The sequence below is a fragment of the Bos grunniens genome, chromosome 10 (genome assembly GCF_055505025.1).
Source record: "Bos grunniens cultivar Pamir isolate PY7600 chromosome 10, Bosgru_T2T1.0, whole genome shotgun sequence".
In the NCBI taxonomy this organism is placed as follows: domain Eukaryota; kingdom Metazoa; phylum Chordata; class Mammalia; order Artiodactyla; family Bovidae; genus Bos; species Bos grunniens.
The window spans coordinates 66710314-66731519 of record NC_141174.1 but is presented as its reverse complement, the minus strand read 5'-3'; the positions used below and the strand labels follow the sequence as shown (position 1 = coordinate 66731519).

The window sequence follows — 21206 nt, the reverse complement described above, 5'->3', positions numbered from 1 at the left end:
AACTATTTTAAGACACACTCTGGACTGTAGTCCAGTGGTTAAGAATCCACCTGCCAACACAGGGGACGGGTTCAATTCCTGGTTTGATAAGATTCCACATGCCATGGGGCACCTAAGCCCTTAGGCCACAACTACTGAACCCTGTGCTCTAGAGCCTGTGCTCCACAACAAGAGAAGCCACCGCAATGAGAAGCCCGCTCAGGGCAACTCGAGAGCATAACCCACCCCCCCACTCTCCAAAACTAACAAAGCCCACTTGCAGCAATGAAGACCCAGTGCAGCCAAAAATTAATTAATTTTTAAAAATAGACATACTCTTTTCAAATTCATTACCTAACTTGAAATCACAGGAGACACAGAGGGACTTCACTTGGGAGGAGCTGGAAGTCTAAACTCAACCTCTTCTCAGATGTAGCAGAAAAAGAAAGGCAAGCATATGAGCAATAATAACCATGAAACTGCCCCCACCAAGCATCAGCTCCATCCAGAAAAGGGATACTTCACACCATGCTGACTGCTAACAAGAATTCCAGGGAAAACAGTGAAGTGAACAACAAGGGCATCCTGCCTGGTATCTGTAACGTACACACTTGAAACATTAAAGCAAGGGCCAGAAACTGATGGTTATTGGCCATAACTGGTTTGTCGTAGCTTTTCTTCCAAGGAGCAAGCATCTTTTAATTTCATGGCTGCAGTCACTATCTGCGGTGATTGGTAGTGAACACTTAGAAATATTTGATGCAGGAACTATCCCAGATGAAATAGTGAAATGAGTTTTATCACACGGTAAGCATGGAGCAGCCAAAATCATACTGGAAGAGAGTTGTTCAGAGTGGAGAATGAAATGTTCTGACAGTTGTAGAATGAACGTCAGCAGGAAACTCAAGTCTTCTGAGAAGGAAAACAAAGCAGTTGTTGGAGGATCTTTGAGAAGTGTAAAGAATTAATTACAGAAGCTTGTTACTAAAGATACTTTCTTTCTAGAAAGGCAATCTGGCCAAGTTGAAGGAAACAGCAAATAACTACTAACTGTAAATAGTATCTTTCACAGCAAGTTTCTCAGCATTTAATATCTACAGATGAGACATGTATAGCTAAACTGATTAAGAAACCTCCACATATATCTGGTATTAATGTTATATATTCCATTCACATTCATCATCTCATATGATACTGTAAAGGTGATAGTATGAACATTTCCATTTTACGAATGAAAAAAAGAACCTCAAGGAGATTAAGTCTAAAATCACAAATCCAGTCAATTAGGAAATCCAGGATTTGACTCAAGACATTTGAAAGAAATCCACAGCATTGTGGTGAAAAGCTCTGAGGTACAATGCAGAAGATTTTTATCTCCTTAGGGCATGCTGGAATTTTAAGATATATGTCAAAGTACCAAACAAATTCAATATATTTAATGATAATGACAACAGATCCCTTTTAAGTTGGTGCTAGAGGGACTTAGCAGCAGCAGCAGCAGAGTCAGCAGCATGGCAAGAAGGAGGATGTAAAAAGGAATAAATAAATTTAGCCATGAGTGATAAAACATGGCCTATAGAAAATTTTATAAATAGCATTATATGTTTAGCTTCTTTTCTTCTTTGTGGTTATTTTATAATAGGGAAGATGTAACAGGGAGAGTTAGATTGTTATGAGGATATATTTAAATATCTATAGAAAGATAATTTTTAATATTGCCTTAAAGGTAGGTGAAATAGATAGTTCTAATGCCAATAATATATTTCAGGTGGCTTGTGCTTTCAAATATCTTATATGATGTGATAGTCTGAGTTTCTACCTTGAAGTTGGAAGACTATGAAAACCACCATGTGGGTAGGTGAGTGGAACACTAGAAATAAAGGACAAAAACAGTGTGAAATGGTGTAGCCACCGTAGAAACAGTCTGGCAGTTCTTCAAAAAGTTAAGTACATTGCTACCATTCGATCTAGCATTCCACTCCTAGGTATAGACACGTATGAAAACATATGTCCACATAAAAACTTCTATACAAATGTTCATAGCAACATTATTAATCATAGTCAAAGTATACCTAAATGTCCATTAACCAATGAAGGGGTTTACAAATGTATATTCACACAATGCAATATTATTCAGTAATAAAAAGGAATGAAGTACTGATACATGCTGCAACATGGATGAACCTTGAAAGCATTACACTGAGTAAAAGAAGTCAGTCACAAAAAACCACATATTACATGATTCTATGCATGTGAAATGTCCAGAATAGGCAAAGTTCTAGAGATAGAATGTAGACCAGTGGTTGCTTAGGGCAGAGGAGGTTGTAGGAAGAGACAATAATAGCTAAAGTATATGGGGTTTCTTTTTTGAGGTGATAAAAATATTCTAAAATTGATTGTAGGGATTTCCCTGGCAGTCCAGTGGTTAAGACTCTGCACTTCCCCTGCAGGGGGCATGGGTTCAATCTCTGGTTGGAGAATGAAGAGCCTGCAGACCATGCTACACGGCCATAAATAAATAAATAAAATAGATTGTGGTGATAATTGCATATACCTGTGAATATACTTGGAGAAGGCAATGGCACCCCACTCCAGTACTCTTGCCTGGGAAATCCCATGGGTAGAGGAGCCTGGTAGGCTGCAGTCCATGGGGTTGCTGCAAGTCGGACACGACTGAGTGGCTTCACTTTCACTTTTCACTCTTATGCATTGGAGAAGGAAATGGCAACCCACTCTAGTGTTCTTGCCTGGAGAATCCCAGGGATGGGGGAGCCTGGTGGGCTGCCGTCTATGGGGTCGCACAGAGTCGGACACGACTGAAGCAACTCAGCAGCAGCAGTGAATATACTAAAACTGCTAAATTGCACACTTTAAATTGATGAGTATGTGAACATATCTCAAGAGAGCTGTAAAATAGAAAAGGAGCAGCATGAAGAACTTAGAGACCAGATCTCGCCAGCAGCATCCTCAAAAGCCCTCTTTTTTTCCCCTAGACAATGCTTAAAGCAGAACAACAACAACAACAAGCTAGAGGTGTTCTCCATATGACCCAGCAATCCCACTCCTAGGCATATATCCTGAGGAGACCAAAATTGAAAAAGACACATGTACCCCATTGTTCATTGCAGCACTATTTACAATAGCTAGAACATGGAAGCAACCTAGATGTCCTTCAACAGATGAATGGATAAAGAAGCTGTGGTACATATGCACAATGGAATATTACTCAACCATAAAAGAACCTAGAACCTATTATACAGAGTGAAGTAAGTCAGAAAGAGAAAGAGAAATATCGTGTACTAACACATATATATGGAATCTAAAAAGGTGGTACTGATGAATTTACCTGCAAGGCAGCAATGGAGAAACAGACATAGAGAACAGACTTATGGACACAGGGAGAGAGGGGAGGAGAGGGTGAGATGTCTGGAGAGAGTAACATGGAAACTTACATTACCATACGTAAAATAGATAGGCAATGGGTATTTGCGTTATGTCTCAGGGAACTCAAACAGAGGCTCTGTATCAACCTAGACGGGTGGGATGGGGTGGGAGATAGGAGGGAGGTTCAAGAGGAAGGGGATGTATGTATAACTGTTGGCCACGGGCTGGGTTTGGGCTGGGGGTTGGGGGTCGCTGATGACAGAGGAGCGTGAAGAAACATTTGAACGATGGAAATGTTCCATATATTGATTGTGGCACTGTTTGTCAAAATTCGTAGAACTACACATTCAAAAGGGTGAATTTTACTGTGTAAATTTTATCCCAATAAATCTGACTTTTAAAAATGTTAAAAAAAAAAAAAAACTATGGCTGATTCATTTTGATGTTTGACAGAAAACAAAATTCTGTAAAGCAATTGTCCTTCAGTTAAAAAATAAATTAAAAAAAACAACTAGAGGCATTCTTAATCAGATAGTGGATGTGTCCACATTTTAGCTGTTCAGAATAATCCCAGCATGGTTATGATTTGTATAATAGGACAGCCCAGAGGCCAATCTGGTTCTAACCCAAATCAAAGATCCTGTGAGGCTACAAGAGTATTCCTTAGTTGGTCCCTAACAACCCTGAGTACCTGTACATGTTCCACACCTATCCTAATCTGAATTCATACCCCATAAGTCTAGACCATATCCAGACAGATGTCAGGGACAGAATGAATAGCACTCATTATCTCTTCTCTTTGCCAGTGCAGGCAATGAATGCCTGGGGACTGTTGTGTGTCAGATCTTAAAAAAGGGAGAAACCAGTTTGACTTCATGCCAACACTAGAGGTGACATGCCTAAGAAGGCTGGAGCTGAACCATGCATGCACTCTGAAGGAGAAGAGAGGACTCTTGGGTTTTTGCTTTTTTTTTTAAATTTATTGGAGTATAGTTGATTGACAACGTTGTGTTAGGTTTAGGTATACAGCAAAGTGAATCAGTTACACATGTATATACATCTACTCTCTGCTCATTTTTTTTTAGGATTTTTTTTTTCCATGTAGGCCATTACAGAGTATTGAGTAGAGTTCCCTGTGCTATACAGCAGGTATAGTTAATCTATTTTATATGTAGTAGCGTGTACATGTCAGTCCTAATCTCCCAATTTATCCTTCCTCCACCTCTTATCCCCTGGTAACCAGAAGTTTGTTGTCTACATCTGTGACTCTGCTTCTGTTCTGTAAATAATTTCATTTGTACCCTCAAGATTTAAAGCAAGAGACAAACCCAACAGGCTCTAGGTTGTTTCTGCTGTTGCTGCAGTTGTTGAGTTGCTAAGTTGTGTGTCTGACTCTGCGACCCCATGGACTGTAGCTCACCAGGCTCCTCTGCCCATGGGATTTTTCAGGCAAGAATACTGGAGAGGGTGGCCATTTCCTTCTCCAGGGGATCTTCCATACCCAGGCATCAAACCTCTCTTGCATTGGCAAGCAAATTCCTTACTGCTGAGAAGCAGGCCAGCTAGCTTGTTTCTACAACCAGCCTATTTTCTTTCTCCATGTCAGAAGCATATTGGGCAGGGTTTAGAAGAATTTCCATGTACTTATTTCCCTTTGACGTGTGCTCAAAGCAAGTCTCAGAGAAAGCAAACCCCTTACTCCCAGAGGGGCAAATCCAGCTGGTTCTTGACAGGTTCACTCATCCTACAAAAAGCATGAAACATTCAGGCAATTTTCCAGCATCCTCTCCACCACAGTCAACTCTTAGAAGTCCTCTTTGGGTTTCAGGCTCTTCCCTCACCAGTGTTTGGTCTCACCTCACCTCAAGGAGACACTACGTTGCATTTCATCAACAACACACTTTCCACAGTACCCTTTGCCCTACCAAACTCCATTTCTGGGATTGTAAAAGCATATTGGAGCAGAGTTCAAAGAGGATAGGGACATTAACCAGAATGGAGCATCTATGTGTTCCATCTTTTCCCTAATGTCTGTGGTTTTTTGTTTTCTTTCTTCAAGATCCAGCTCGTAAATTTGAGAGAAAGTTAGTGAGAAAAAGGAGTCAGTCAATGAGAACCAAGTCTGGAGTGTGAGGCCCAGGGAGACACTGAATTCATGCCAAGGATGGGCTATCCAGGACTTCCCAGATGGTTCAGTGGTAAAGAAATCTACTTGCCAATGCAGGAGACATGGGTTTGATCCCTGGACTGGGAAGATCCCCTGGAGGAGAGCATAGCAATCCACTCCAGTATTCTTGCCTGGAGAATTCCATGGACAGAGAAGCCTGGTGGGCTACAAACCATAGGGTCACAAAGAGTCAGACACGAATGAGCAGCAGAGCACACACACACACTGGGCTATCCAGCAGACTGGGCTGCTATCCACTTTTTGGCCTTTTATGGTCTACCTTGAAACTGTCAAGGCATAAAAGGGGGAGTGATTTTTAGTATTACGATGAAGGCATAATGAGCTAAAGATCAATGACAGAAATATTCTCAGTCACTTTGGTTGCAGCCAGTTTTTATTGCATCCTAACAGCTGCACCCCTTCTTCATTTATCTATCGGTTGCGTCCAGCCACTTTCCCTCCTCTCTCAGAATCACCAAGTGGGGTCCTTTCCACTTAGGAGGGAGCTGATTTTGAGGGTTTTTAGATACACCTAGGTCCTGGTGGGAAGGAATAGCACTTGGTTACCATATTCCGTGAGAGCTTTCATGGTTTCTTCTACCTGGAAAGCATACTTGAGTTGTTCCATTCAAGGGAATTAAGGTTTGAGTCCCAATCTGAGTTACACAGTTTCAATCCCATTCAAAAGGATCATCCTTTCCTTTCAACTTTTCATATAAAGGCCTAGATATTAGACCATATTTAGGGATCCAGATGGAGAAGGCAATGGCACCCCACTCCAGTACTCTTGCCTGGAAAATCCCATGGACAGAGGAGCCTGGTAGGTTGCAGTCCATGGGGTCACTAAGAGTCAGGCACAACTGAGCAACTTCACTTTCACTTTTCACTTTCATGCATTGGAGAAGGAAATGGCAACCCACTCCAGTATTCTTGCCTGGAGAATCCCAGGGACAGAGGAGCCTAGTGGGCTGCTGTCTATGGGGTCGCACAGAGTCAGACACGACTGAATCGACTTAGCAGTAGCAGTAGGGATCCAGATGTGACAAAACCCAGCCATCCTCAAGAAACTCCTAAGCTATTTTCCAGTTTTGGGTAGGTGAGGCTGAAAATGGCTTCTTTTCTTTTCTGGGGTAGGCTTCTCTGACCTGTGAGAATGAAGCCTAGATAGGACACCCTAGTTTGTGATATTTGAGCTAAATCTGGGACAATATATGTCCAGGTTTTAGATGGACTATCACAGGACTGGCTCCTGCAGCTAGCCTACCCACACACCCATCCCTGGGCCCAAACCTCGGGATTTAATCCTAGGAGGTCCACTTGTTCTGCCTAGGTAAGGTTTTCCTCAGCCATTACCATTATCTCTTTGTGCCTTGGTCTAGGGGAACACCAATCTCCAGTTTGTTTCCCATTAGGTGGATAGTAGCCCCAATGTTTGTATGATACACAGGGGTACAGGGTGTTCAGGGACACATAGAAAGGAATGGGTGAGAATGTGTGCATGCAGTTTATATTCTAATGGTTCTGTGAATGCCCGTTCTTAGGCCTCTCCTGATATCCCCAGGCCCTTTTATCCTCTGATTTTTCCTCCTCTATATCTTGGTTATTAAACACCTGGTAGGCAACCTTGCTGAGGCGAGAGGCCGGGAGGGCTATCTGGTTCCGCTTCCACTTTCTGAAGTTTTCACCTCATGTCCAGGTCACTTTGGGAAGTTAAACAGGACCTCAGGATTGCATTCCCTTCTAATCACTCAGGACCAGTAGTAGTATAGATTTGGTGATATTCCTTGGGGCACTCCAGGAATGCTGAAAGGTTTTGTGTTGGTTTCTAATGATTTCCTTTATCTTATTATGATTGAGTTTTTTTTGTTGTTGTTTGTTTGTTTTTAATCCCTGCTGCATGGTGTGAGTTTCTCTGAAGTAGGCAGGGGAGCCCTGTGAGCCCTTTGTAAGACCGGGAACCCCAGTACCTGGAAGACCTGTGAGTTGCTGGCCAGACAAGAAACACTCACTGCCTACCTGGCCCCTCTGCTTGGCAGGCGAATCTTGGGTGATTATCAACTGAGGTTCCACAAGTTCTCCTGCTGGTCTCAGCACAGAATACCAGGTGCCTTAGTGACCTGGTAAGCACCCCATGGGACTCCCTCGTGCTTTTAGCACTCACATGGTGTGAAGTCTGAAACTCCTTCTTTTTGGTTGAAAGGAGAAAAGAGAACACCCTTGACTCAGATAGCTGTGCCACTTCCTAACAAACAAGTAGGTTAAGAACTAACGTGCCTAAATGGCTGTGGCTCTGAGGCAGTCCTGTCTAACCTGTGGGTTATTCTGACTGGGGAAGGACTGTCTTAAGCACAGGCTGTTATAAATTCAAGGGGGACCCCCAGTCACATCAGTCTGCCCCATTGGATACCGCCTATTTTGGTCTTTCGAGGAATCCATTAACAGTTCGGCATTGGTTCCAAATTTCCTGAACCAGAAATCTTATTTGGGTTGAATCTTAAGGTATTTGTGTGACTAATTTCCAACCAGGGTCCAACAAGCTGGCAGGACTTCCTTTGAGGTAGGTCCCCCATGGAAAAGGAGGCCTCATCCAGGTATCAGATCAGATCAGATCAGTCGCTCAGTCGTGTCCGACTCTTTGCGACCCCATGAATCGCAGCACGCCAGGCCTCCCTGTCCATCACCAACTCCTGGAGTTCACTAAGACTCACGTCCATCGAGTCAGCGATGCCATCCAGCCATCTCATCCTCTGTCGGCCCCTTCTCCTTCTTCCCCCAATCCCTCCCAGCATCAGAGTCTTTTCCAATGAGTCAACTCTTCGCATGAGGTGGCCAAAGTACTGGAGTTTCAGCTTTAGCATCATTCCTTCCAAAGAAATCCCAGGGCTGATCTCCTTCAGAATGGACTGGTTGGATCTCCTTGCAGTCCAAGGGACTCTCAAGAGTCTTCTCCAACACCACAGTTCAAAAGCAGCAATTCTTCGGTGTTCAGCCTTCTTCACAGTCCAACTCTCACATCCATACACGACCACAGGAAAAATCATAGCCTTGACTAGATGAACCTTTGTTGGCAAAGTAATGTCTCTGCTTTTGAGTATGCTATCTAGGTTGGTCATAACTTTCCTTTCAAGGAGTAAGCGTCTTTTAATTTCATGGCTGCAGTCACCATCTGTAGTGATTTTGGAGCCCAGAAAAACAAAGTCTGACACTGTTTCCACTGTTTCCCCATCTATTTCCCATGAAGTGATTTATAAGGGACATTTATGAAGACATGTGGCAACCTATGAGTGAGACTAGACTAAGCACAAAGAGGAAAAAAAAGATTTTATTTTATTATCCAGATCCTATTTTTATTCCCTGGGAATTGTTACTGGGATTTGCCAGTGACAGTATTTAAGACAAAAAAGCAAGCTATAACACTGAAGGCATGCCCTCAAACACACACACAGCCCTTTGAAAAAGTCTGAATTATAGGTTCAAGGCATGTAAAATTTTCTCTGCTCATAACTTGACTATTAAGCTAAGAGGAAGTATCAGACAAAAAAAATTAGGTTGTTTCTATATCTTGACTATTATGAATAATGCCACAATGAACATGGGAATGCAGGTATCTCTTCAAGATCTCATTTTCATTTTCTTTGGGAATACTCAGAAGTGGGATTACTGATAATACAGTAATTCTACTTTGAAGTGTTTGAAGCTCCTTCATAGTGGCAGTACCAATTTCTAATCCCACCAATAGTGCATAAATATTCCCTTTTCTCCACATCCTCACCAGGACTTGTTAGCTCTTGTCTTTTTTATAATAATCATTTTAACATATAAAATGATGATTTTGATTTATATTTTCCTGATGATTATTGATGATTAGCACCTTTTCATGAACCTATTGATCATTTGTATGTCTTCTTTGGAATAATGTCTATTCAGCTCCTCTGCCCACTTTTAATATCAGATTATTTGTTTTGATCTGTTACAAGGCAAGGGTCAAGGTTCATTTTTTTTTAACATATGGATTTCCAATTGTTTCCACAATATTATAGATCCTTTGTTTTTTCATATAAATTTTAGAATCAGCTTACCAATTTATATCTGAAAAGGCTACTGGGACCCTGATAATATTTATGTTGAATCCACAGATAAACTTGAGAAGCATTAACAGCTTAACAATATTGACTCTTCCAATACATAAACAAAATATGTCTGTCCATTTGTTTGTCTTCTTTATGTCATCAATTGTAATTTCAAAATATTAATACCAATCTTGTACATATTTTCTTAGTTTCACCCCTAAGTATTTCATGGGTTTTTTGCTCTTGTAAATGATATTTTTAGCATTTTAATTTCTGGTTGCTTGTTGCTATTTTATAGAAATATGATAGGTTTTTATACATAAATCTTATCTTCCTACAACACTGTAATATTCACTTACAGATCTAGTAGCTTTTTGGTAGATTCTTTGGGATTTTCTACATAGATAATCATGTTGTCTTTGAATAAAGATATATCACAGGGAAATATTCAGGCAAGTGTCCTCAATATATGATGTTCAAGCTGGCTGGTGAAAGTTTGAAGAAGAAGATATTTTGTTGTTGTTTAGTTGCTAAGTCAGATTCTTTACACAGTCTCAAAATATCTTCCTACAAAATACTTATTAACTAAAAAAGTAAAAACTTCATAGTGGAAAAGCCTGGGAATCATCACCTTAACCAACTGATCAAAGCTAACAAAGTTAATATCACTGGTAATAATACTAATTGAAAGCATGTGCCTTCTGCTATGATGCACTTCTGTGGAACTATGGATAAAGTAGTGTAACCCTAATCTAATCATGAAAGGGTATCAGAGAAACTCAAACAGAGAAACCCTGATCTTGGACCTTCTGCCTCCAGAACTGTGAGAAATAAATTTCTGTTGTTTATAGTTTATAAGCCACTCAGTCTATGGTGTTTTGTTATGGAAGCACAAATGTGCTAAGACAATCACTGTCTGATGTTCTAAATATATAAAGAGGAAATACAAGAAACAACAATGCTAGAAGTTCAAGAAATGCAAAAAGGCAAGAAAATAAAAGTCATTCCAACTGGAAAGAAAGACATAAAATTGTCCCATTTGGAGATGACATGACTATCTACAAAGAAAAATCAAAGAATTTACTAAAAAAAAAAAAGAAAAAGAAATCTAAGAACCAACATGTGAGGTCATCAAGGTCTCCAGATGCAAGATAACCATAAAAAAATCAATTGCATTTTTATATACTAGCAATAAACATGTGGACACTGACATTAAAATACAACACCATTTATTATTTTTTTTTACAGTTTTTACAAATATTTTGTTTATTTTAATGAAGCTGGTACAGACACTGTCCATTTAAAACCCATATCCCAGGCCAAAAAGTACAAATAAAGTCAAAAAGAGCAGTGTTCTGTTGTATACACTTCTGCATGAATAAGTTTAACTGCTAATGAAAATTAGATCTTTTCTGGGATATTCTGACAAGATTTTTCTTTCATCTTAAAATGCTTTCTCTTCAGTGAAGCCATCTTTGGAGTTAGTCATTATTCTCTGTCATTTTGACTTCAAATGGATATTCCTCTTCTTTTGGTCCAGACCCTCAGATTTTAAAAGTAGCTTCAAGTTAAGGAAGGGTCATTTTTCCACAGTTCTGTTTTCCGAAAAACTTCCACCTCCCACTGAAAGTCATAGTCCAGGAGTGAAGCAATCACATGCTAGAACGTCAGGGCCAATTGGAAAGTCATTAGGAACATTCGCATTAGTTGATCTTATTTATCACAAGCCTGCAAATGCACAGTCCTGGAAAAGGCGGGCTCTCTATGCACACATGTAATTTTTAAAAAGGAGAGAGTGATATGAAGGGGGCTGAGGTTTGATCACCAAAAATCAGCACAATGAAAAGAAACAATAATGAATAATGGGCACTAGAATTCAAATTACCAGATGTTTTAAAGAGATGGGGTGCCAGTTTCAATTATGTTTTGAACACCACATTACAAAAGAACTATTTTTAAAAATAAAAAAGGATTAAGGGGAAAGAAAAAAAAATAAAAAGAATATCTAAACCGTTGAATGACCCCGTTTGTTCCTGATAAACTTCAATCACATCTTCTTCCTCCATTCCCAGTTCTTTTGGAGTGTGATTATCAGCAATTCTCTGACCTTCAAAGAGAAACCTGAGTGAATTCATGGGAACTCCCTGTCTTTGACAGTATGATTCTTTGAGTTTCTTGAGATGTGTCGTCATTTTCACTTTGAATTGACTCTCACTGCTATCCTGTCTAATGACTTTGAGTTTAATATACTCTTCTTCCTTCTTATCTCCCAAGTCCTCGGTTGAAGGTTTTGCTTCCTGGTCAGACATGGTGACAGTGGTTCCCCCCGGGGTCTCCGCACACCAGCAGCCTCGGGTAGGTAGAACCTCGATCCGGGGTTTACAAATCCATCTCTCTACCGGACAGCACAACACCGCGGCTGGAGGGACTTCCATTTCTCCTTGCGTTACTTCCTTACAACACCATTTAAGTCACTCAAAAAAAAAAAAAGAGAGAGAAATACTTGGGTGTAAATCTAGCATTGTATCCTATAATGCACAAAAGATACTAATTTGTATAAAGTTCAATTACTACATATTTTTTCTTTCGTTGCTTGTGCTTTTGGAGTGATACCTGGGCAAGCATTGCCTAATTCAAGATCACAGACTCCAACTGAATTGCAAAAGCAAATCAATGGAAGAAGAAACCTTTTCAACAAGTGGTGTTGCAGTTAACTAGACATTCACAGGTAGAAAAACAGGCCTTGACCTAAGTTTCACGTCACATGAAGAATTAACATAAAGTCCATCCATCATGGACTCAAATGTAAAGTGTAAAACTAAACAACTTTTAGGAAAAATATAGCAGACAATCTTTGGGATAGAAAATAAAGCAAAGAATTTTTAGACTTTAAAATTGTTATCCCTAAAATTAAAAAAAAAAAAAAAAAGTTATCCCTAAAATAAACTGATAAATTTTACTTCATCAGAATGAAAACGTTTTGCTTTATGAAAGACCCTGTCAGGAGGACGAAAAGACATGCTACACTGGAAGAAAATACTTACAAAGCACATATCCAACAAATACAAGTATCTAGAACATATAACAAATTCTCAAAACTGACCTTTTGCCTTGTTGCATCCATGAAAACAAGATGTGTTGGCAGCAATTCTACTGAAGTCACACATGAAAATTCAGTCAAGGTTCTCACTCTTGCTGCCACACTCCCTAAACCTATACCCTTGATCCAGAAATGCATGCCACTGGTGTCTGCATCAGTATGCAAAGGATTGGGGTTTCATTCACATTGTAATAAGTGCTCTTCCTTGACTGGCTCATCCTAAACATCTACCAGTCAAAAGTAAACAATGCTAGCTCTTCCTACAACAAAAGCAAACTCCACAGTAATAAGGAAAACAATCCAAAAGCAAACTATCCATGGACAAAAGACGTGAAGAGATGTTTCACCCAAGAAGATAAATGGCAAATGAACACATGAAACGATCTTCACCATCATTAGCCATTAGGGAAGTGCAAAATAAAATCACAATGAAGTACCACCTTACCCTACTCACACTCTAAAAGAAAAAATTACAGACAGTATGTACAAAGTGTTATTGGTGATTTGGATTACTCATACATTGCTGCTGGAATGCAAAATGGTACAGCCACTTTAGAAAACAATCTGGTAGTTCTTCAAAAACTAAACATGTAATTGCCATGTGACCCAGCAGTTTCTCTCCTGGGCATTTATCCCAGAGAAATAAAGACTTACATTCATGTAAAAACCTGAACACGAATGTTTAGAGCACCTTTATTCGTAACAGTGAAAAAACTGGAAACAACCCAGATGTCTGTCAACAGGTGAATGATTGAATACACCATAGTATATCCACACCATGGATGAATCTCCAGAGAACTATGGTGAAAGAAAAAAGCCCATTAGTAAGTAGTTCTCTTTATCTAACCTCATTGAAATGACGAAATTATGGAAATGGAGAACAGATTACTGCTTATCAGGGTTAAGGAGGGGTAGGGATGGGAGGGAAATGGGGGAGGCTCTAAAAGAGCAACATGAGGGATCTTTCTGGAGATGGAAATGTTCTGAATCTTGACTTATCAGTGTCAGTATATTGGTTCTGATATTGTGCTGTAGTTTGGCAAGATGTTACCATTGGAGAAGATGGGTGAAGGATATATGAGATCTCTTTGTATTATGCTTTACAAGTGCATGCAACTCTAGAATTATCTCAAAATAAAAACCTAATTTAAAAAATAACTTGCCTATATTCTTCAAAATGTCATTGTCATGAAATATGAAGAAAGATTTGGGAATTGTTCCAGAATAAAGAAGACTAGAAAGACATGATAGTGAGTGCAACAGACATTTTTAGATTTTCTCATGCTAATCAGGATATTATTGGAACAGCTGGCAAAATCTGAACACAGTCTTTAGCTTATAAAATAGTGCTATATCACTCTCATCTCCTGATTTTGTTAAATGTACTCTGGTTATATGAGAGAATTTCTTTTTTGTTATTAGGTGATATACACTGAAGTATTCCAGAGTAAAGGGATGATATGTCTGCAACTCAACATGATTGAGAAAAGAAGTAGAGAGAGTGAGAGAGACGATAAAACAAGTGTAGGTAAATGCTAACACTCAGAGAACCTGAATGAAGGATATCTAGAATTCTTTAAGCTATTCTTGTAACTTTTCTATCATCTGACATTATGTATAATTGAATAAAAAACATTCAAACAAAAAAAATAAGCTATTGTATAAACATAGAATGAAATGCTATTCTTCAACAAAAAAGACCAAACTATATGGGACAACAAGGATAAATCTCAAAAACATTACACTAAATGAAAGAGGCATTACAGAAAAGAGTACATGCTGTATGATATGCTTACATGAGGTTCTAGGATAGGCAAAACTATGACAGAAAAAATCAAAACAGATGTTGCTTCCAGAGGGTGGAGGAGAGAAAATTCCTACTGGAATGGTGGCATTAGATGATTGGTTAGGATGCTACCTGGTGGTTAATAGGATGAGTACGTGTGTGCTAAGTCACTTCAGTCATATCTGATTCTTTGAGACTCCGTGGACTCCACCAGGCTCCTCTGTCCATGGGATTCTCCAGGCAAGAATACTAGAGTAGGTTGCCACACCCTCTTCCAGGGGATCTTCCCCACCCAGGGGTCAAACCTGCATCCCTTAAGTCTCCTGCATTGGCAGACATGCTCTTTACCCCTAGCACCTAATATGGAGTCAGGGTCACACTTTATATTATGGGTGTTCAAGTGTTTGGGGTGAAGTGTTCTGTTATGTTTAACTTCCTCTGAAAACCATCAAAAAATAAGGTGACACCAATTGTAGAATCTGGGTATGGATGTAGTGTGTGTATGAAAGTCACTCAGTTGTGTCCCACTCTTTGCGACCCCATGGACAGTCCATGGAATTCTCCAGGCCAGAATACTGGAGTGGGTAGCCTTTCCCTTCTCCAGGGGAATCTTCCCAACCCAGGGATCGAACCCAGGTCTTCTACACTACAGGCAGATTCTTTACCAGCTGAGCCACAAGGGAAGTCCAAGAACACTGGAGTGGGTAGCCTATCCCTTCTCCAAGGGATCTTTCTGACCCAGAAATCAAACCGGGATCTCTCCCACGTTGCAAGCAGATTCTTTACCAACTGAGCTATTTGTGCACATATAGTAAGATTATGTTACAGGAGAAGGGGAAACAAGATGATGGTCACTTCCCAGGTCTGGGGTTAGCTCCTGGGATGGGCTGCCAAGTGAGGGTCCTTGACTTTATGTAGGAAAGAATTCAAGAGCAAGCCAGAGTAAAGTGAAAGCAAGTTTATTTAGAGAGATACACATTCTATAGGCAGAATGCAATCTCTCTTAGTGAGAGCAAGCCTTGGCATTTGGGGTTGTTAGTTCTTATGGGTTGGGTAATTTCATACAGTAATGAGTGGGAGGATTATTCCAACTATTTCAGAGAAGGGATGGTAATTTCCAGGAACTGGACACCACCTACATTTTTGGCCTTTTATAGACAGCCTTGAAACTGTCATGGCACCTTTGGGTGAGTCATTTAGCATGCTAATGTATTACAATGAACATATAATGAGGCTCAAGGGCCACTGGAAGTCAAATCTTCTGCCATCTTGGGCCTATTTGGTGCTAACCAATTTTTGTCGTATCCTCAATAGCTGTGTCATTCTTTTAACTGTTGTGCCCTGCTCCCTTCTTTCCTGTCTCTATACCAGGAAAAAAAGTCACTAAAATAAAATAGTATATATTCAGAAATTGTTATTGAACACAAGTTTGTGTCACACAGTGAAGCCAAATAAACATTCCAAAGAATTTGGAGCAAAGAAAATTTTATTGCAGGACCAAGCAAGGAGAACGGGTGGCTCAGGTTCAAAAAACCCAGACTCCTCAATAATTTTCAGGCAAGAGTTTTTATGGGCAAAATTTGAGGGCTGCAGGGTGTGTCTATGTGGCTTTCTTCTGATTGTTTAGAGGTGACGTAACAGGGCGGTGTTATCATCCTCCATCTGGATGGGGGCCTCAGCTCCTGCAAAACTCAAACACATTATTATGTATATTCCTTCCTGAGGAACCACGACCTTGCCCTAAACTGAAGTGTAGTTGATTTATGCTATTGAGTTTGAGAATTCCTTATATATCCTAGAAGCAAGTCCTTTGTCAGTTTTGTGGTTGCTTAAATTTTAACATAACTTCTCCAGAAGAAGAAACAAGTAAAATTTGCTGAGTCTTCTTACATGGTAAGTCACTGACTTAATTTGCGTTCTTATGTGTTCCATTAAGAGAATTAAGATATATGAAGTAAACACACCTAGTAGAAGGATCCTGGATCGAGTAAATACTGGAAAATATTTGTTGTAAAAGCAAAGCCAAGAATCACTTTGGGACATATGCCTGCCTAAAGGCCAATACTAATATGAGTAAGAGAAAGTGTGGGTACAAATGACCATGTTCATTGACAGTAGTGACATATAATATCACTTGACATTTTCCCCATTTCTCCCACTAAAGTGGGTGGGAGTTTGTCCTTTCTGTCATCTCTCTTTTTTTTTAAGCCTACTGACTCTTACAGGACTTGTCCCATTGCAATGACAAGAATTACAGGACTTCCGGCTGTGCAGCTTGCAGTTATGAAGCAGCATATTAGAATTATGCAATTATGAAGCAGCATATTAGAACACTGTTGTGATGACCTGGATAAAGTACCAAGGGGGAAGGGGGGCAAATTATGTTGCTGAAATCTCAGCCTGTTCTGTTAATGTTTCAGCTACTATAAACCCAAAAGGATTTTTACCCTCTTTTGATTCCCTGTACGAATTCTTGGACTTCCCAGGTGGCTCAGTGGTAAAGAATATGCCTGCCAATGAAGGAGACATGGGTTCCATCCCTGGGTCAGGAAGATCCCATGGAGAAGGAAATGGCAACCCACTCCAGTATTCTCGCCTAGGAAATCCCATGGACAGAGTCTGAGCCTGGTGGGTAATAGTCCCTGGGGTCACAAAGAGTTGGACAGGATTTAGCCAGTGAGCACACATTGTTTCTTGGCTGCTCCTCCTTTGTTTCTGCATTCCTTCACTTCCCTGATTAGCAACTGTTTGAATTTGCCCTCTGGAACTCAGGGAAGGTCTATGGGGCTGAAGCCTATTCCCTACAAACAAGAAATGGGGAACACAGAGAGGATATGTACCCAGGAGGGCCCCCCAAAGGTTCCAGCTTGGTTTCAGATTTTTGAAAAAAATCTAGGATTCCATTGCATACAAATAGTGAAAATAACTGTCACTAGGCTACAATTTTGATGAATTGCTTACATAATCTGAATCATGAGAAGGGATACAGATGTGACCTTGTTAACTTAGACCAGTAAGTTTCATTTTTCATACTGACCATTGATTTCTCAAACTCTTTTCAAATTCTCACTCCTCCATGAAACTTTTGTTTCCCCCTACTCTCTTGTTAACTCATCCAATTGGATCTATACCTGTCTTATGCAGAAATTGCACTCTTTCATGAACTGCTTCCTGCTTGTTCCAGCCCCTGTCTCAGACATCTGCAGGCACTGAGAGCGTGCTCTTGCAGATATTGTCCCACCAGCTCCAATGAAGACCTCGCCTGGCACGATTTCTGTTTCTTTTCTTCTAATGAGGACGTGTCTTCTGCCCTCAGCCTGGCGTGAACAGTCTTGGATGTCTGCAGGAACACTGAGTTGAGTCTTCTTGTTTACCCCTCCAAGGGCAGTCCAGACGAAGACGTCTGGCCTGGGTTGTTGGTTCTCACGCCGGTTTCCTTCCAGGATTGCAGCCTGCCCCTGGAGCCTATTTCTCAGCCAAAGCCCTGACCCCTTACACAGTTTCAAACCACCCTTTCTTGCAGTATTGCTTATCCTGATTCAAATGACTCTCTTTTCTACTTGTTGGCCAGTCTCTGCACTTGATCTCAGGTGGCCTCAGCCTTCAGCAGCCTGAAATGGGTCTTTGGTTCCCGGCCAGAGATTGAGGCTGGATTGAAGTGGTGAAAGCACCAGATCCTAGTCACTAGACTAGTCACTAGACCAGTGGTCAGTGACAAGGCCCTGGCCCTTCAGCTTTGCAGAAAAGAATTTCCACAAAGACAGAAAGTAGTGAAACAAAGTATTTATTAGGAGGAAAAATAGTATAGTATGTGTGGATAAAGAAAAGGGAAAAGAAAAGAAGAAAGGCACCAAAAGACAGATGAATATCTTTTGGCCAGATTCAAAGGTGATGATGTGAAATACAAGGCCAAGCTAACTGGCACTGATGATGTGCCAGTTGCAAGAGAGGATAAAATGAGCCAAGATTCTGTGATGAAACTAAAGGTAACAGAGGAAAGCATAATTTATCACTATGTTAAGCAAATCTCCAACAGAGGAAGTTAATATTAGAAGTTTGTATTTACCTATGGCTACCTATGGTAGCTCAGTGATAAAGAATCTGCCTGCCAATGCAGAAGACTGGGGTTCAGTCCCTGGGTTGGGAAGATTCGCTGGAGGAGAGCATGGCAACCCACTCCAGTATTCTTGCCTGGAGAATCCCCATAGACTGAGGAACCTTGCAGGCTACAGTCCATGGGGTTGCAAAAGAGTCAGACACGACTTAGAGACTAAGCATCATGTGTGGATAGACACAAGGGCAGACTCAGGGAGGACCCCTGAATTGTGCTCGCGTGGTAATTCAAATTACTTTTATGGGGCATTTCTTCTGGGTCTCCTTGGCCAATCAATTTGATTTGCCTGGTTCAGAGGCCATATTTGGTATACATCTGGATCCTCCCATGTGTGCACACACATCTCTTAGCCAAGATGGATTCTACTGAAAAGGCCTAAGGGTAGAGCATCCCTTAGCATCACTCTCCTTTGACCTCTAAGGAGCCTTTCTGCACATGTGTGGTTGGGGAGGTTTCCTGACTTTGAGAATGAGAAATATGTGGTTTGGGCAGGGCTCAGCCTCCTGTCTTAACTGTCCTGCAAATCTCCAATCACTTTGGGGTGGGGGTGGGGGTCCATCTACCTCCTGCTTCACACTGATGAGAAATCCTGCAACCATGTCCTGACCCCTCACTTTGGGACCGTCAGAAACCAACCCCCAAATTATGTTCTTTAGACTCAATGATGGGGCTTCACCCCAGCACCCACTGCTGGATCCTGATCTCCCCTGTTCTGAGGTCCTTATTAGAAGGTCCCAGCACGTGAATATGAGAGCTGTGCCACTGCAACAATTATTTTCACACATCTTTTTTTTCTAACTATAGGAGTGTTAAGCATAAAAGCTATGTCTAATTTCTCACAATACTCAGCACACTGCACAGAGTGGCCAAAATATATAACCAATTGGAGATTTCTAAGACTATTTTCATCAATCGCTGGAGAAAAAAATTCTCAATCTCAGTCAAACTGGACACCTAGGTATGTCCAAATAGATTCTATGCTTGCTGGGCTTACACCTACTTTTTAAGTACATGTATTCTCAGGATTCACCCTAAACTTACTGAACACAGATCTCTAAGGGTAAAGTCCCAGTGTCTGTTGTATGGGTAGGAGCGTCACACACAGTTTTGCACAACAAATTATTACAGAGGGTTCAGATTCTAGCACTCAATCACCTACTCCAGAGGACCCTCACTTTAGGATACCACCTGGGGAGCTATTCAAAGGCAGCTTCCTTGAACCCAGTACCAGAAACTAGAAGCACTTGAGAGGAGGCCCAGAAATCTGTATTATAAATCAGCACACAGGGGTTGTGATGTTGGCAGCCCTGTGACTGTGAAAACACTGGCTTGAGAAACTATCTTTCCACCATAGAAATCCCTGTCATTCCCTCTTGGCAGGTATCATCAAAGGGGAGGCTTTCCCAGTGTGCCATTTGGTCTGTCCGAGAGTCTCACCTCTAAAATCTGATACACATTCCCTTAACTCCCCAGTGTGACCACCTGCCAAATCCCCTCTCTGAATATCCTGTCACATCCTATTCCACTCTCACCAGCCTGCCATCTAGTACAAACTCTTCATTATTCATGCATTCACTCCCCATTTATTCATCAAACATACCAAATACTAACCATTCACGTGATGACTGGGTATAAAGTTGAGCAAAGCCTGATTCTCCCTTAAAGAGTATAGCTTGATAAAGACAGTCTCCAAAACCAATCATTATGACTCAATGCAGTGGATAGAAAGATAGTGGTAAGTATGGGGAGCTAAGTGACATACCTAACTCAGTCTGGGGTGGGTGGTGGGACAGAGTTTTCCTAAAGGACAGAATACCTGAGCAAGAGTTGAAGGATGAGTAGGAGTTATGAGTTCTCTCTCTTCCTCAGGGAAATCACTTAAAAAAAAAAAAAATGCTGTAAGACTATACCACTCCCACTCAAGAACTACCTCAGTCAGTTCTATCAACCCAGATATATGAGACATACCAGCCTGAAAAACATTATCAACTCAGCCATCACAAACATCCTAAATGTAGAAGATAACAGCTGCAATTCCAATCCAGAGGTCTCTGGCACATACTCAACAACGACTTGAGAACTCCTTCTTGGAATGTAATCAAATGGGGAACTAAGAACACATACTTGACATTATACCCTTCCTTTCAGCTTTTAACACTATCTACCTTCAAGATACATGATTTTTTTTTCAGTACACACTGCTCTTTTTCATGTTCAAAGAGTATTACTATGTGTTCATTACAGGAAATTAGATAAAGACCTTAAAATCATGGGATTTCCCTGGTGGTTCAGTAGTTCCCTGGTGATTCTGAGCTTCAGCTCTAAGCTCATGGGTTCAGTCCCTGGCCAAGGAAGTCCCTGGCCATGGAACTAGGATCTCAGATGCCACAATGCACAGCCCCCTCCCCCTCAAAAACCCACAATTTTGCAATACAGAGATGACCACTGATAGTATTTGGGTGCATCGTCTTCCTATCTTGTTTTACTCTAGATTTTTTAAAATAACTTTATTTATTTACTTTTGGCTGTGCTGAAGCTCCAGTACTTTGGCCACCTGATACGAAGAACTGACTCATTGGAAAAGACCATGATGCTGGGAAAGACTG

General features: G+C 40.8%; 1 protein-coding gene and 1 pseudogene across 9 annotated transcripts in view; both read right to left on the bottom strand.

Moving 5' to 3' along the window:
* Positions 1-10812: 10812 nt before the first annotated feature.
* LOC147364734 (small ubiquitin-related modifier 1 pseudogene) lies at positions 10813-12035 on the bottom strand (annotated as a pseudogene). Its single transcript, XR_015134933.1, has one exon. The product of XR_015134933.1 is annotated as a small ubiquitin-related modifier 1 pseudogene (transcript).
* The window catches only part of EXD1 (exonuclease 3'-5' domain containing 1), a 75509-nt gene continuing 65115 nt past the window's right edge, over positions 10813-21206 (bottom strand). For 5 of the 8 annotated variants that reach the window (XM_086321831.1, XM_086321829.1, XM_086321837.1 and 2 more), the window contains one exon: positions 15955-16168. In XM_086321831.1, coding sequence (XP_086177957.1) covers positions 16040-16168 — 129 coding nt within the window. In that variant the 3' untranslated portion in view covers positions 15955-16039. Of the gene's footprint in view, positions 12075-15954; positions 16169-21206 lie in introns of those variants that run through there. The other 3 variants (XM_086321836.1, XM_086321834.1, XM_086321835.1) reach the window with 1 other exon arrangement.